Source organism: Chinchilla lanigera, unplaced genomic scaffold (assembly GCF_000276665.1).
Source record: "Chinchilla lanigera isolate Chin_1 unplaced genomic scaffold, ChiLan1.0 scaffold00112, whole genome shotgun sequence".
Lineage (NCBI taxonomy): Eukaryota > Metazoa > Chordata > Mammalia > Rodentia > Chinchillidae > Chinchilla > Chinchilla lanigera.
In genome coordinates this window covers 376464-390936 of record NW_004955513.1, presented here as the reverse complement: position 1 = coordinate 390936, position 14473 = coordinate 376464, and the positions used below count along the sequence as shown (strand labels likewise).

The 14473-nt window shown below is 59.8% G+C and overlaps 1 protein-coding gene across 1 annotated transcript in view; it reads right to left on the bottom strand.

The window, feature by feature from the left end:
• The window catches only part of Hmcn2 (hemicentin 2), a gene marked incomplete in the record, with an annotated part of 130718 nt that overhangs the window by 43271 nt on the left and 72974 nt on the right, over positions 1 to 14473 (bottom strand). The window contains 16 exon segments of the mRNA XM_013506721.1: positions 206 to 393; positions 714 to 827; positions 1950 to 2171; positions 3061 to 3211; positions 4270 to 4412; positions 4822 to 4935; positions 5031 to 5204; positions 5980 to 6171; positions 7214 to 7300; positions 7703 to 7816; positions 8591 to 8758; positions 9249 to 9530; positions 9782 to 9943; positions 11191 to 11310; positions 11425 to 11521; positions 12015 to 12190. Of these exon segments, the coding sequence (XP_013362175.1) occupies positions 206 to 393; positions 714 to 827; positions 1950 to 2171; positions 3061 to 3211; positions 4270 to 4412; positions 4822 to 4935; positions 5031 to 5204; positions 5980 to 6171; positions 7214 to 7300; positions 7703 to 7816; positions 8591 to 8758; positions 9249 to 9530; positions 9782 to 9943; positions 11191 to 11310; positions 11425 to 11521; positions 12015 to 12190 (2504 nt within the window).

Genomic DNA, 14473 nt, shown 5'->3' with positions numbered 1-14473 from the left:
AGGCTCTGTCTGAGGCCACCACTTCCCACAGCAGCTCTGGACCCACTAGGCCCCAGCTACAGTGTGCACACTCCCCCTCTGCCGGTGTCCTCTGAGCTCACGGGGCCGGGCAACCCACCTTGCTGGGCAGACAAGACCGCAAGCCGCGGCGGAGAGCCTGCAGGGCAGCCCCGGGACGCCTGCAGCCTGGGTAGCACTGTCCTACCTGCAAGACTTGCCCGTCCTCCAGCACCTGCAGCCGTGGGCTCGGGGAGAGAGGCAGCCCGTTCTGCAGCCAGGACAGGGTGGGCTCCGGGTTGCCCAGGGCCGGGCACCGTAGGCTGACAGTGCTGCTGGCGTTGACGGTCACCTCCTCCACCAGCTCCTCAGTGTCACCCAGGATCACAGGCGGGGCTGGGTCAGGCACAGGAGGGTGAGGAGCGGCACTGGGTGCCAGGCGCTGGCGGGGGCTCCGCACCCTGCTCACCAAACCCTCCCAGGTCTGGTTGTAGCCAAGGAATCCACAGCACAGAGAAGGCTGTGGTTTGCTCACGGTCACACAGCCGGGACTTGAATGTGAACCAGTTCTGCCTGCTGCAGAGCCCAAGAAAGCAACCCCACTGGGAATCTCAGGGTCTGGGAGGGCTGAATGCCCGGACTGGGCCCCTCAGAGCGAGCCCTCGTGGGGCCTGCAGTCCCCAGACTCCCTGTGCCCCCGGGCCAGGGCCACTCACTCAGCACCAGCAGCTCGTAGTGCAGCCAGTCCTCGCCCACCTCGTTGGCGGCTTTGCAGGAAAACCTCCCAGCATCCTCCGCCCGCACCAGGGACAGCTGCAGGACCCGGCCGCCTGCGGGCACAGGACGGAGGCCTGGGCTCAGGACAAGACTCCTGTTCCCACCGAAGAGCAAGCCACAGACACGTCACCCTCCCCGCCTCCTCTGTGAAACAGGGCCCTGCGGCCTGCCCTGCCCAGCTTGTGGGTGAAGAGAAACCTAACCCCTTCCCACTGTGCAGCTGCCAGCTTGCTGTGTGCCAGGCCCTGGGCACAGTGTTTCTCCGTCCATCTGCTGCTGCCATCCCATCATACAGATGGAGAAACTGAGGCTTCCCCCAGGGGCCAGCAGGACAGTGGTAAGTATAGATTCTGGTGTCCAAGGAGGCTCCTGAACCTGTAGCCACTGTAGGGCTGTCACTTGGGACCTTCTGTGACCCAGAGCCAGGCAGGGACAGAACCTGGCATAAAGCAGTGGCTGGAGCCGGCCTCTAGCTGATGCTGGGTTAGGGTCACAGCGTGGCTTGACCCAGAACGAACCAGGGGTTCCCATGCAGCACTGGGGGGCAGTGGTTCGCAATGAGGGGTTGTCAGTCAGGGTCAGAACTCAGGCTAGCTGATAGCCATGGCCATGATGTGCTCAGGATCAGGGCTTCGTGGCCAGGGTCAGAGGTCCAGGTGAAATGTCAATGCTAACGGCCCAGAGGAGGGTGGGATGAGCGGCTGGGGTCTGGCTTTGGTTGACAGCTGGGACAGACCCAAGGTCAGAGTCCGCACTATGGATCTGACAGTGGCTGAGCTTCCTGGGAGTAGGTTGAAGAAGCCCCTGGGAGTAGGCAGGGGAAGAGGTTGTTTCCAGAGCTGCTAACAGGAACCAACAGCTGAGACACCTCTTTCTTTGCAGGTGCCAAAGCACCAAGCTTGGTACACCTCTGCTTATAGGGGGCCAGCACAACTGACCCAGGTCCCCTTTCCAGCACCACTGTGGTCCAGAGTGACAGGACACGGTGTAAATGCTAAGCCAGAGACCACACAGACCTTCTCTGAAGGTTGGTACCACCAGCACCGGCTGGCACCTGGTCCACTGGGAACCAGGAGCCACGTGGGGAGGCCAGGAATTTCTAGCCCTTCCTTTGGAGCCTTGGAATGCAAAATCACCCGGGTCACACGGCAGGTAGCACTCCGTGCTGAATCTACCTTGCAACACGGAGACCCGGTCGTCGGTGGCGGAGAGGGGCTGGTCCTCCCTGTACCAGGTGAGCTCGGGCGGTGGGACTGCGTTGGTGTCGCAGTACAGGTAGGCCGGGTTGTTTTCCACCACCTCTCGGTATTCCGTCACCTCGCCCCGGGCCTCCTCCTCCTGGGACAAGGTCTCAAGGGTGGCACTGGGCTCGCCCACCCTCTGGAACATAGGCGGCACTGGGCAGGAGGGACAGTGCTGTGAGGAGACGCAGCCACCGCACACAGGTCTGCTCCCAGACACCTGGCCAGCACGGGAGGTGTGCAGTTCCACACGGGAGCCGCTCCCTCCGGTCAAGGAATTGTTAAATCCAATGCGCTGCGCACTTACTGAGCAGCTACTACGTGCCGGGGCCAGGACGAGTTTCCTACCCCACAGAGCCCTTGTCTAACAGCCGCCAAAGCCTCCTTGTAACTTGGGGACATTTGTCAGCCCAGAGGTTGTGGAAGCATTGCTTATCAGGCCGCGTACAGGGTTACAACATCGGCAGCTTCTAGAGCTGGAAGGGGCCCCAAGGCCGTCCGCTTTGATCACCTGCTACGGCCGGAGAGGACAGTGACACCCTTAGTCCCTCAGCCCGTGAAGGACAGAGCCAGGGCAAAGGGTCCGGCTGGCCCGGAGGCACCAGACGCGGAGAGGGTGCTCCTTCTGCCGCGCCTCGCAGTAAAAGCTGGCCGACCGCTGCCTGGCTTGGCCAACAGTGCCTCCTTCCTGTCTCCCTCCCTACTTCCTTTGCTTCCTTCAGAGGAGCCCCCACGCACCCCAGCAGCCTCAACACTTTCTGCCTTAGGCTCCTCCACCCACTGTCCCCGGGGTTCCTGACAGAGCCAGCAGGCCTGCCAGGTTAAGAGCACGGTTTTCTTTTGTTTTTTTTTTTCTTTTTTGTTTTGGTTTTTCTCCGGCACCGGGAACCGGACTCACGACCTCGCGCTTGCCAGGCAGGCGCTTTTGCCGCTGAGCTAAATCCCCAGCCCCTGAGAGCACGGTTTTCGCTCCATCCGGCCCATTCCCGGTTTAATCCTGCGACGGGGGAGAGCGCCCCCTGTCGGCCACAGTGGTGACACGCACCCTGGATGAGCACGTTGAAGTCCTGGTCGTCTTCCCCGGCCACGTTAGTGGCCACGCACAGGTACCGCCCCGAGTCCGAGACCCGTGTGGGCTGGATCTGGAGCAGGCGGCCCTCGCCCAAGATGCGCAGGTGCTGGCCAGGGGTCACGGGCTGGGGGACAGAGGGGAAAAGGAGAGGGGACAGAAACGGGCAGGAAGCACGGGGGTGAGTACTCACATTTTAATAGTTTTAAAAACACAGTATAAAGACACAGGAAGACCTTGACTTTGTCAAAGCAAATCCACATAGCCTAGAGGCTGGGCGTGATGGGGTAAAGACAGTGGCATTTAGTGCTTGTGAGACTTGCCCCTATGAAAAGTTGGATTAAAAAATAAGGTTGTTGGCATAAGCGCCTGCCTGGCAAGTGCAAGGTCCTCAGTTCGATTCCTGGTACCGGGGGAAAAAAAAAAAAAGGCTGTGCTGGGTTCACCAGGGCAGGCCTGTGATCCCAGCAGTCTGGGAGGCTGAGAGGCTGAAGCAGGAGGGTCATAACTTCAAGCCCAGCCTGGGAAACTTAGCCATATTGCTGATGTTTGTGGTTTATTAAAAGGAACGGTCCATGTTTAAAATTTTCTTTTTTCCTGACCAATTTTGTACACTTGAATATGGTAATCAGCACGGCTTATTTGAAAACAATATGCAGTATAAGATCCATTGTCGAACTCCTACTATCTTGTATGGTGAAGCTCTGCATCATTTCTAATGTTTTTTAAAAATTTTTATTACTTGTTACTGTCTTTGATTGTTTGATCAATCTTATATTCTTACATCTGGTGGACTGAGCAACTTCGTTGAAGATAACAGTATGTAATGTAGCAACCATTGCTAATTCCTATCATTTTGTTTTGAGGTCATGTTTCATTTTTGTTGTTTTTCTGTTGTTTTGATTTTGTCTTCATTATTGCTTTACTAGTTTTTTTTAATCTTTAAAATAAAAAAATTAAAACATAAAAAGGGCCGGAGAGATAGCTCAGTATAAAGGCACTGCAAAATAAGAAATTTTTTTGCAAAATAAATTTTAAGAGTTAAATTAAAATAAATACATAAGAAATGAAAGGCAGGGTGGGGCCCAGGCCAGCTGTGGGCCGATGTTCTAGCTTTTCTGGAAGGCTTCACTCAGAGCCCAAGGGGAGAGCCTGAGGTGCCCACCCAGGGTCCCCTGAGCTCACCTGTCCATCCTTGTACCAGCTGATGGCGGGCGGGGGGGAGCCCCAGCACTCACACTCCAGGGTCAAGGTGCTGTTGACCTTGGTCTTCACCTCCTTCACCCCCAGCTCCCCTGCGGGGTCGTCTTTGGAGATGGAAGGGGGGACTGAAAAGATCACAGAGGGTCTGAGGAGCCCCAAGGGAGGAGGAACGGGGGTCCCGAGGGAGGAGGAACAGGGGTCCTGGATGCCACCTGCTCCGACTCCACTTAGAGGACAAGGCCTTTGTCTGCGATGGCTGCAGACAGGGCGGGTCTGAACCAGGGCCTTCTGGGGTGACCTCTGGAGGCCGTTCTTGGGGTCCGGGTCTCAAGCTGAGGCCCCTCTGGCTGTAGAAGGACACCAGGCCGGGGGGCTGGGAGTCCACGAAGGCCGAGTCCTAACACCTCCCAACTCTGGGCAGCCTTGGGGCTGCAGAGGGAAGACGGAGCATGCGCAGCCGCCCAGCGGCGTCGGAGGAGCCGGAGGGCGCCCCGGGGGGCCCCGTGTGGCCGCCGCCCCGAGGCCCCGACTCACTGAGTACTTCCACGTGGTAGTTCTTCGTGGCCTCCCCCAGGTCGTTGGTGACCACGCAGGTGTACTGGCCCGCGTCCTCCCTCTGGGCATTCAAGATCTGCAGCCCGCGGGTGCCTGCTCGGGACCAGCGCCACAGCCGCCGTGAGCTCCGCTGAGCCAGCCTGACGCGTGTCACCCGTGCCCTGCGGCCCCCGCCCAGGGGACGTCACCTGGGAGCAGCTGGATGTTCCTGGAAGCCTCAAAAGGGACCCCGTCCTTCATCCAGGTGATGTTGGGGGCAGGGAAGGCCAGCGCCTCGCAGATCAGAGAGATGGGGTTGTTGATGGTCACGATCACCTCCTCATCAGCAGCGTCCTCGGTCGCCCCCAGGATGGTGGGCAGCACTGTGGGCGGGCAGGAGGGCACTCTGGGCACAGACCCCCAGCCCCAACTGAGGGCCGGGGCGGCTTCAAGCCCAGCTGCTTCACCTCGTGCTGCAGCTGCGTGCCTCACACCGATGGGAAACTGAGGCTCAGAGGAATCCATGCCCGGTGTGGCCAGACCTGAATTCAGGGCCGGCTGCCCAGAGCCCAAGCCTCCCACTGCTGGTCAGTGCACAAAGGAAAGACGGATAACTTCCACCTCGGTGTCCCCAATAGCTTTTCAACATCTCAGCACCTAGCATATCTAGTAATTTAACACAGTCCTCTGTTCTGCTCGTGTTTCCAGTTTGTACCCCTCCCTGAGTTGGGGGAAGGCCTGGGGGTGCTTTTTCCCTGCTGGTTGGAGTAGCCCTGCTTGTACTGGTTGAAAAGTTTCCTCTTGCAGCCCCTGCCTGCGACTCTGCCTGTCACACCCGGCATTTTTAGAAGCACACGTCACCGAGCCAGCCTGTGCCTTCTCACTTGGTCCATCTTCGGTGTCTCCTGGTGAAGGAGACGGCGTGTGGCACCTCGCCCTTGGGGGACGGATGCCCTGGGTGTGAGCCACGTCACCACACTAAGCCTTAGAGCTTCAGCGACGCGGGGACAGACTCCTCCACCACCTCCCAGGCGCGTCATGAAGGTTTAGCCAAATGCCTCACTGCAGCCACCAATGCTATCATTGCTATCGGTATCACTAAGGAGCGGGTCACCTCCTACCGGCACCCGGGGTGGCCAGGGGACACTCAAAGCTCACCCAGCACGCTGAGCTGGAAGTGTTTGGTCTTCTCCCCCAAGGCGTTGCTGGCAATGCAGGAGTAGTGGCCGGCATGGGACAGGTTGGCCTGGGGGACCCACAGGTGGGCTCCGTCTGGGGAGATGTGGTGGGCGTCTCCGCCAGCCAGGGGCCGGCCGTCTTTGAACCAGGTGATGTTGGGCTGTGGGTGGCCTGAGGCAGAGAGATCGGAGGTCAGAGGCTGCTCACAGCCAGGACGGGGGTGTGTTAGAGGCCCAGGAAGCACAGCAGGAACACGGTGACAGCGGGCCTGCCCTGGCCCCTTCCCCGGGCTTTGCCCGCCTTTCCTTGCTGGGGGGTGGAGATGGTTTGGTCCAGACAGGCAAGACCGAGCTTCGAGATGCTCCTGTCATCCTCTCATCCACTCATTCATCCGCTCTTCTGTCCACCACCCATCTATCCACCGATTCGCCGTCCGTCTGTCCATCCATCCATCCACCCATCCCCCATCTTCCTAGTCCCTTACCTGCCTATCCATCTATCCAATCAACCATCTACCCGTCTATCCATCATCCGTTCATCATCCATCTATCCATCCATCCACCCACCCCCATCTTCCTAGTCCCTTACCTGCCTTTCCATCTATCCAATCTACCACCTACTGGCTGTGCATCTGTCCATCTTCCTCCCCATTTTCCTCCCCACTTACCTGCCTGTTCATCTATTCATCCAACTATCTACCCACTTATCCCTCTATCCCTTCACCCATCTATCATCCACTCATCAAACACACACACATCCATCTTCCCACCCACTTGCCTGCCTATCCATCTTTCTAGCCAGTTATCTGACTGTCCATGTATCTATTCTCCTGTTTCACCATCCACCCATCTTTCTACTCACTTCCCTGCCTATCCGCCTATCCAATCAACCATCTACCTGTCTATCCGTCATCCATCCATCCATCAGCCGTCCATCCATCCTTCATCCCACAAGCATTAATGGCAGCCTGCTCTTCTGGGCACAGGGGAAACCATGGAGACAAGAAGTTGGTTCCTCGAGGCTCTCGCCTGTCATCAGGCCACGTCCCATTAGCTGGTGCTGGGCAGGAAGCCTGGCATCAGGGCCGGCTGAAGACTCGGTGGAGGCCCTTGAGGCCGGGAGGCGCAGTCGGCAGGGGTGGGCAGAACATCAGGGAGGGGGCGGGCCTGCACAGAGATGTCCCAGGGCGCCCGGGGAGCAGCGTGGCCCTTACCTGTGGCATTGCAGGTCAGCTGGGCGGTCTGTCCCTCGGGCACCCTGGTCACCTCCTCCAAGCCCTCACTCTCTATAGTGGGGGGAACTAGGAGAAGAGAGGAGATGTCCACTACCACCAGGGCCGGCACTCGGGTACACAACCACGGAGCAGGAAGCCAAGAGCCCAGGGCTCCTCTTCGGTGCCGTGGGCCCAGTGCCCATGCTCTGGCGCCTGCTTCCACAGAGCAGTGGGTGTACTGGACATTTCCTGCTGGCTGAGGGAGATCTCAGTGCCGCTCAGACAAGCCCTTGAAGATAGTCGCCCCCTCCCACTGTGTGTGGGTCCTGCTGCTTCTGGAAAGTTCCACCGTGGCCTCCTCAGAGCAGAGGTTTTGGATAAAGCCAAGGTGGCAAGGCTTGGCCTCTCCCTTCCCCTGCCTGGGCCGGGAAGCTCCCAGGAAAGAGGCAAAGGATTCCGGGGCCCCCACGGGGACGGGCTACCACATACCCAGGACGTCCACACTGAAGTTCCTCCGCGCCTCCCCGGCCTCGTTGCTGGCCAGGCACGAGTAGAGACCTCGGTCCTGCTCCTGAGCCTGGGTCACCCTCAGCATCCAGCCGCCTAGGGACGGAGGGTGTGGGCCTCAGTTTCCTACCTGTTTACCAGTGGGAACCATCACAGATCAAGCTGGTGGGGAAGATGAATAGCAGAGGAGGAGACGCTTAGACCGGTATTTCCTAAAGCCTGCTACTCTGCTGTGGGGAGTCCCTCCAGAGAACCACTCTTGGCGGCAGGACTTATCAGAACCTTTTTTTGTGAAAATGTTCACCGTGGGTGTTATGGTTGATACATTGTGTCAACTTGGGGAGTCTAGAGGTTTGGCTAAGTGACTCAGCAGGAAGCCAGGGTGCTTACTTTGTATACATCCTGAGCCTGTGGAAGAGGAGGGCATGGAGATTATGTGAGAGCTACGCGCCCCTTAGGTGGGGGTAGTCTGTTTACGATGTAAGGCAAGAAAGAAGCTGCTTGCCGCCATTCCTCCGGTTTGCTCTGGCTGTTTGTTGCTCGGCTGCCATTCCCCCCTTTGCTCTTGTTGCTTTGCTACCTTCTGCCTTGGAGCCAGCCAAGTATGGACTAAAACCTCCACAAACTGTAAGCTAAATAAACCTTTCCTTCCTTCATTTTGGGTGCTGGGTATTTTGTCTCAGCAACGAGAGAAAAGTAACCAAGACAGTGGGTCAGCAGCAGGGCAGCAGAGCAGGAACTTACATCTCCCCACCACAGGGGCAGCTCCCCTGACCCGTGTTATGGGGCTCGGGGTCAGAGGTTATGATCATGTCACCGACAGAGAGAGTCAGACCGGATTCTCAGAACACAACCTGGCTGATAGCGTACCCGCCAACAGGTAGGCATCCTCCCGGGGCCGGATGGGCTCCTCCTCTCGGAACCAGCGCACTTCGGGGGGCGGGACCCCTGTGGCTTCGCAGAGCAGAGTCAAGGGGCCGTGCAAAGCAGCAGTGACGTTGGTCAGAGAGTCCTCGCCTCCCGCGAGCACTGGAGGCACTGAGTGGGGGCGGGGCCGTCAGGACCCCGCCCTCCCCAAGCCACGCCCCAGTGGGCGGGGCCTGTTCCTAGCTTTGGGGGCTGGGCGAGCACCGAGTTTCTGGGATGCCAGGCCTGATAGAGAGGGTGACGTCCCTAAACCGACCACCACCTCCCCCGCCCAGCCCAGGAAAACAGGAGGCGCTCAGCAGGGGATGGGAGTTCGCGGGGCTCCAGCCGCGCCCCTGGCCCCCCAACTCCCACTCAGCCTTCCCGCATCTGCACTGGGGCCACCTCCTCCGGTGGGGCCTGACCTCCCACCGGAACCCGCAGCGGCTCCCTAGTCTCTGGGCCCTGAGTTCTCCAGCACGTCCCCCGCACCATTGGGGCGCAGCCGGGAGCGGAGCAGCAGCCGCAGGAAAGGATCTGGCGCCCCCAGCGGCCCCTGCGGAGACCTGACCGCAGCAAGCGCCAGGCCGGGAGCGGGGCCCAGGGTGCCGCCCAGCCTCACCCAGCACGGACAGCGCGAACCTCCGCTCGGCGCGCCCCGCCGCGTTCTCGGCCACGCAGCTGTACCGTCCCGCGTGGGCGACCCGCGCCCGCTGCACCTGCAGGCTCCGGCCCTGGTTCCGCAGCCACAGGTCGGGCTCGGCCCCCACGGGCCGCCCGTCCCGCTCCCAGGTCACCGCCGGCGGTGGCCTCCCCGTAGCGTTGCAGTCCAGAGTAGCCTCCCCGCCCTGCAGCACCGACACGTGCGTGAGGGGCTCCCGGGGGCCGGCGATCTGGGGGGGAGCTGAGCGGGGAATGCACATCAGGGGAGGCGCCGGGCCTCCCGGCACATCCGTGGGCGCAACCCCGCTTGGGCCCGCGATGTCCTCGCGTGCACTGGCTGTGTGACTTCGGCCAGGTCGCCTGGTCTGTCCGGGCCCTTCCCCTCCCACTGCAGGGTGGGAACCCTGCCACGCCTCCCCCGGGTCCTGAGGGCCGTGCGCTGCTGAGGGGTGCCCAGCTCCCGGCCCCCCGCGCGCACTGGGCGCGGCTCACCGTGCACCACCAGCCGCTGTTCCTGGCTGCTGTTTCCGGCCGCGTTGCTGCACTCGCACGTGTACGTCCCCTCCTGTGCTGGCTGTGCCCGTCCCAGGTACAGCAGCCGGCCCACCGCCGACACCTGCTCTCCGGCAGGCCCCTCCCCCGGCAGCGGCTGACCTGTGGCAGTGAGAGAGAAGCCCCCATCCAGGGCATGGCAGGGACCCTTTGTCCTCCCACCCATCTATCCCACTCCTGCTCATCCTGCGGGAGCCCAGGAAGCCTTCCCTGAAGACAGAGCCGGTCCCACCAACCCACGGCCCACACCTCTGCCCATCACAGACCCACCTGCAGGGGAGGGGGCGAGCCCTGGGTGCTGGGTTAAAGCCCCTGCTCTGGCTTTTCAAGGTGCCAGAAGCTCACTCCTGCCCCGGAGTCCCCCGCCTTGGTGACAGCTGCTGCACCCTCCTGCCAGTCCTCCCCCTCCCCTCAGCCCCCCAAACAACTGTCCTGAAGTCTGACCAGCACCCCCTTCCACACCCAGGCTCTGGCCACCTCTTGTCACCTTGTGGTCCCTGGGTCTGGGTGGCCAGCACTGTTGCCTTGCACTGCCCTGCTCCTGAGGGTCAGTCCCTGGCACAGTCAGCAGGCTGGCCCTGTCTGCTCCTGTCCAGAGCCCTGCAGTGCCCACTCCCTGGTAGGGTAAAAGCCAACATCCTCTGACAATCCTCAGTCCAGCTCCACTGTGCTGGTGACCATCGCCTGCTTCTGTCCCCCTTGCTGGCTCCACTCCAGCCCCCTGGCCTCGCTCCGGAAACATGGGTGGTTCATTCCTGCCCCAGGGCCTTTGCATCCACCACTACCACTGCCTAAATGACTTCCTCTGCAGTATTCTCAGCCTGCTCTCTTCCCTTCCTCAAGTCTGCTTGCTCTAGTGTCCCTGCCACCTGACTGACGCCCACCTGTCCTGCACATTTGTCCCTCCCCGGCCTCTCTGTCACCACAGTGCTCCTCACCTAAGTTACCAGGTCACCTGCTCACTTTTCATCGCCCGACCTCCCCAACCCTGGCAGGTGGGGATGGGTCTGTTTTGTCCTCTGCGGTGTTCCCAGGACTTAGAGCAGGGCCTGGCACAGACAGGCCGTTGGTAAACGTGAGTGGAACGAGTGGCAGGGTGGCCTGAGTACCTACTGAACCTGGCACCGGACCTGGAATTTAGCAGTGGCCAAGGCAGTGGGCCTCACTGACCACAGAGGAGCGGGACAGAGGGGCCAGGTGGGTGCCGGGACACAGGGCCACGCAGGGCTCCGTGTCCCAGCCTGCGGGTCAGGGAGGGCTTCCTGGCAGAAGGGACGTCTGAATGCGGCCAGAAGCCGCCTGTGTGCAGAGCAGCCCTGTGCTGGACACAGTGGGGACAGCCATCCTACCGTCCTTGCTCCAGGCGACCTTGGGGAAGGGCACGCCTCGGCACTCGCAGGACAGCCTGGCGGGCTGCCCCTCGGTCACAGCCAGGGTGCGGGGCTCCCTCCAGGGGAACGCTGGAGCCACTGAGGCAGAGCAGGGAAGGGTGAGCCAGAGGCTGGAGGGGGAGGGGAGTGCAGGGCAGCCCCCTCCCCCCCGCTGGGACCCGGGACCGGGCCTGCCGTGTGGGGCTGCCTCACCCCAGACGTTCACGTCGAAGTGCTTCTCGGAGCGGCCAGCGTGGTTCAGAGCCTCGCAGGTGTAGCGGCCGGTGTCCCCCACCTCCGCCCTGGACACCTGCCCAGGGCAGAGATGCCCGTCAGCAGGGGAAGCCTAGACGGATGCCGCCTGCCCTCGCTGCAGTCCATGTGACCTCAGCTGTGTCACGTGACCTTGTTGAGCCCCAGGCTTCCTCCTGGAACCCCTAGTTCCGAGGTACCTGGAACAGCCCCCTTGATGGCCACCCGGCCAACTCCCCCTCACCCCCACATCCCAGGCCTGCTAATGCGGACGGCACATGGGGTCATGGTAAGGAAGCAACAGGAGCGGAAAGCAGGGGTGTCAGACTTGGACGTGACCCTATCAGAAGGCGTAGGGGCGGGCAAGGAGGAGGGCCCAGGCAGAAGTTCCAAGGGTCCATTCCTGGGCTGTGTCCCCGTCTCCTGCGGGAGGGCTCGCTGGTCACACTGAGGTGGCCGGATGCACACGGGGTGCCGGGCACCAAAAGTCCTGCTGTGCCAGGGCAGCTCCGCTGTGGTGAAGGCCTGGTCAGTGCTGGGTGGCCACTCACCTCCAGCAGGGCCTTGTCCTCGGAGAGACGGACGCTGGGCCGCAGCTGCAGGGGCCTCCCGTCCTTCCACCAGCTCAGCTCGGGAGCGGGCACAGCATGGCTGCGGCACTCCAGGGTCACAGACTCGTTGGCCAGGACAGAGATGGTCAGCTCTTCACCGAGGATGCTGGGGGGCACTGTGGGAGGGTGGGAAGGGACCCCAGGTGCCTGCTGGAACTGGCGGGACGGACCACCAGCGTTGGGCTGGCCACTCCCAGCAACCCAGGTGGACACAGGGATGGAAGTCACTGCTGGGGTGGGGCCACCCAAGCCTCTTCTTCCCCGCCTGCCGCGGGGTCCTGAATAGGAAGGAGGGCCCTTACGCCCCCGTGCGGGCAACTGTGGCACTGCCGCACTCTGAGGGGAGGGGGAGGACTGCCAGGGAGCCCCAGGATGTCCCCGCGAGGGGACAGAGGACAGGCAGCTCAGGTCCTCTCCACATTACTTGTTACAACTGCACCTAAATCTACAATGTCCAGAATGACATCCAAAATTTAAAATAATATTCTAATTTTTAAAAATTGTAGCCAGACATGGAACATGGTTACAATCCCAGCACTGGGGAGGCGAAGGCAGGAAAAGTTCCACAAATTTGAGGCCAGCCTGGGCTCCACAGTGAGTTCAAGGCCAGCCTGGACTATGTCATGAGAGCCTGCCTGAAACAACCGCAAAACTACAACAATGAAAACCCCCAGAGCAGGCCCCGACCACCCTGCTCCCTAAGACAAAAACGACCAGTAGGGCCTGGCGACTTAGAACACAAGGTCTGAGCAGACTTGGGGCGGCAGGCTTGGGCTCCATCACTTGCTCCCCGGGAGCCCTGGAGACATTCTCTGCCACCCTGGGCCTCCGGTTCCTCATCCATGAAATAAAAGTCTCCCCTATGCGACAGTCACCATAGCAACACAGGTGGAGGGGACGGCACAGGGTGCCGTCACCTCTGATCCTGACCCCACGAGGAGAGAGCTGGGGCTGAACGCCTCCCGCTCCCCACCAGGACTGCACTTCCGGAGTCCTCACTTGTACCTCTGTGGGCCCCACAGGAAGAAAGTGGAAGGCAAACTCCCTGTCACCAGGTACTCCACGCACCCCCACGACACCCTTCAAGGGGGGTGTCATGGTGTGTGCCTGGATGTCCCCTCAAAGCCTATGGCAGTCATGGGGGCTTCTAGAGCTTAGGATTGATTCATGGGTGTGAGCGCTACTGCTCCTCCCTTTTTGCTCTTGTTGTTGCTTTTGCTGTCTGGGGCCGCCTTGAAGTGTTGCCTGTGTCCTGCCACCCTGCCTGGGAGCCAGCTGATTATTGACTGAAACCTCCACAAACTGTGAGCTGAATAAACCTTTCCTTCCCTAATTCTGGGCATCAGGTGTTTTGTCTCAGCAATGAGAGAGAAAAGTAACCAAGACAGAATTTGGTACCAGAGAAGTGGGGCCGCTCCTGTGACTGTACCTGGCCATGTGGTTCAAGAGCCTTTGGAATGGCTTGTGGGAAGAGTTTGGAAAGGTTCAGAGATTTCGCCTGAAAGAGAAGCGCTAGAATGCCTTTGGCTGTTCTCTCTGGGAGATTCGGGTCAGAGCTCAGAAGACCAGAAGGCTGATAGAAATCCTGCCACTAAAGACCAGGCTCTGGAGGTTTCTGCTGGGAAGAAGTACTGCATTGGCTGCTGGACTCCAGATGATATATGTCATGGCTTGGCAGAAAGTTTGTCTGCATTTTGCTCCTGTCCAGAGACTTTGCCTAAGACTGAGATTAGGGGCAGTGGACTACTTAGTCTGGTAGAAGAAATTTCAAGGCAGTTCACTGTTGGGGCAGTGGCATGGCTATTGTTGGGGGCTTTTAGCCAGATTTATGTTGCAAATCAAAAACAAAGAGCCCAGCAGGATGATTTAAAATGTTGTGAGTTTGGCCAGGAAAGAAGCTCCAGTAAAGCTATGGACTGGAAAGATAGAGCTGAGGAGATCTCCACTGCTGAGAAGGAACAGGAGAATATAAAAGACAGCCTGAGGGCATCATAAAACACAGCAAGTTTCCACCCTTTGCAGCTTCAAACCTGCAAAGGTGGAAGACTGCTTTGAGAAGAAAGCCGCAGAGTGCCATGTTCCAGAATGGTGGCAGCATAGAGAATTTGCTCCTCAGAATTGGATTCAGAGTGCCCAGCGATCCAGGCACTTAACCCCTACGGCTAAGAGAGAGGAAAGCCTGCCTACTGCTCCAGCTGGCAGCAGATCTTGGCATCATCCACGTGGCGCTGGTTTTAGGCACAAGCAGAATGTAAGAGTTCAGAGGTTAAGAAGGCTTCCACCTTGATTTCAGAAGCCCTGGGAAGCCAGGAAGTGTGCCCCTGAGAGGGCAATGTGTGAAGCTGTGAGTGTGAGCCAAAGTGTAGTGGAGACCTCAAAAGGTTGGAAAAGCCAAGAAC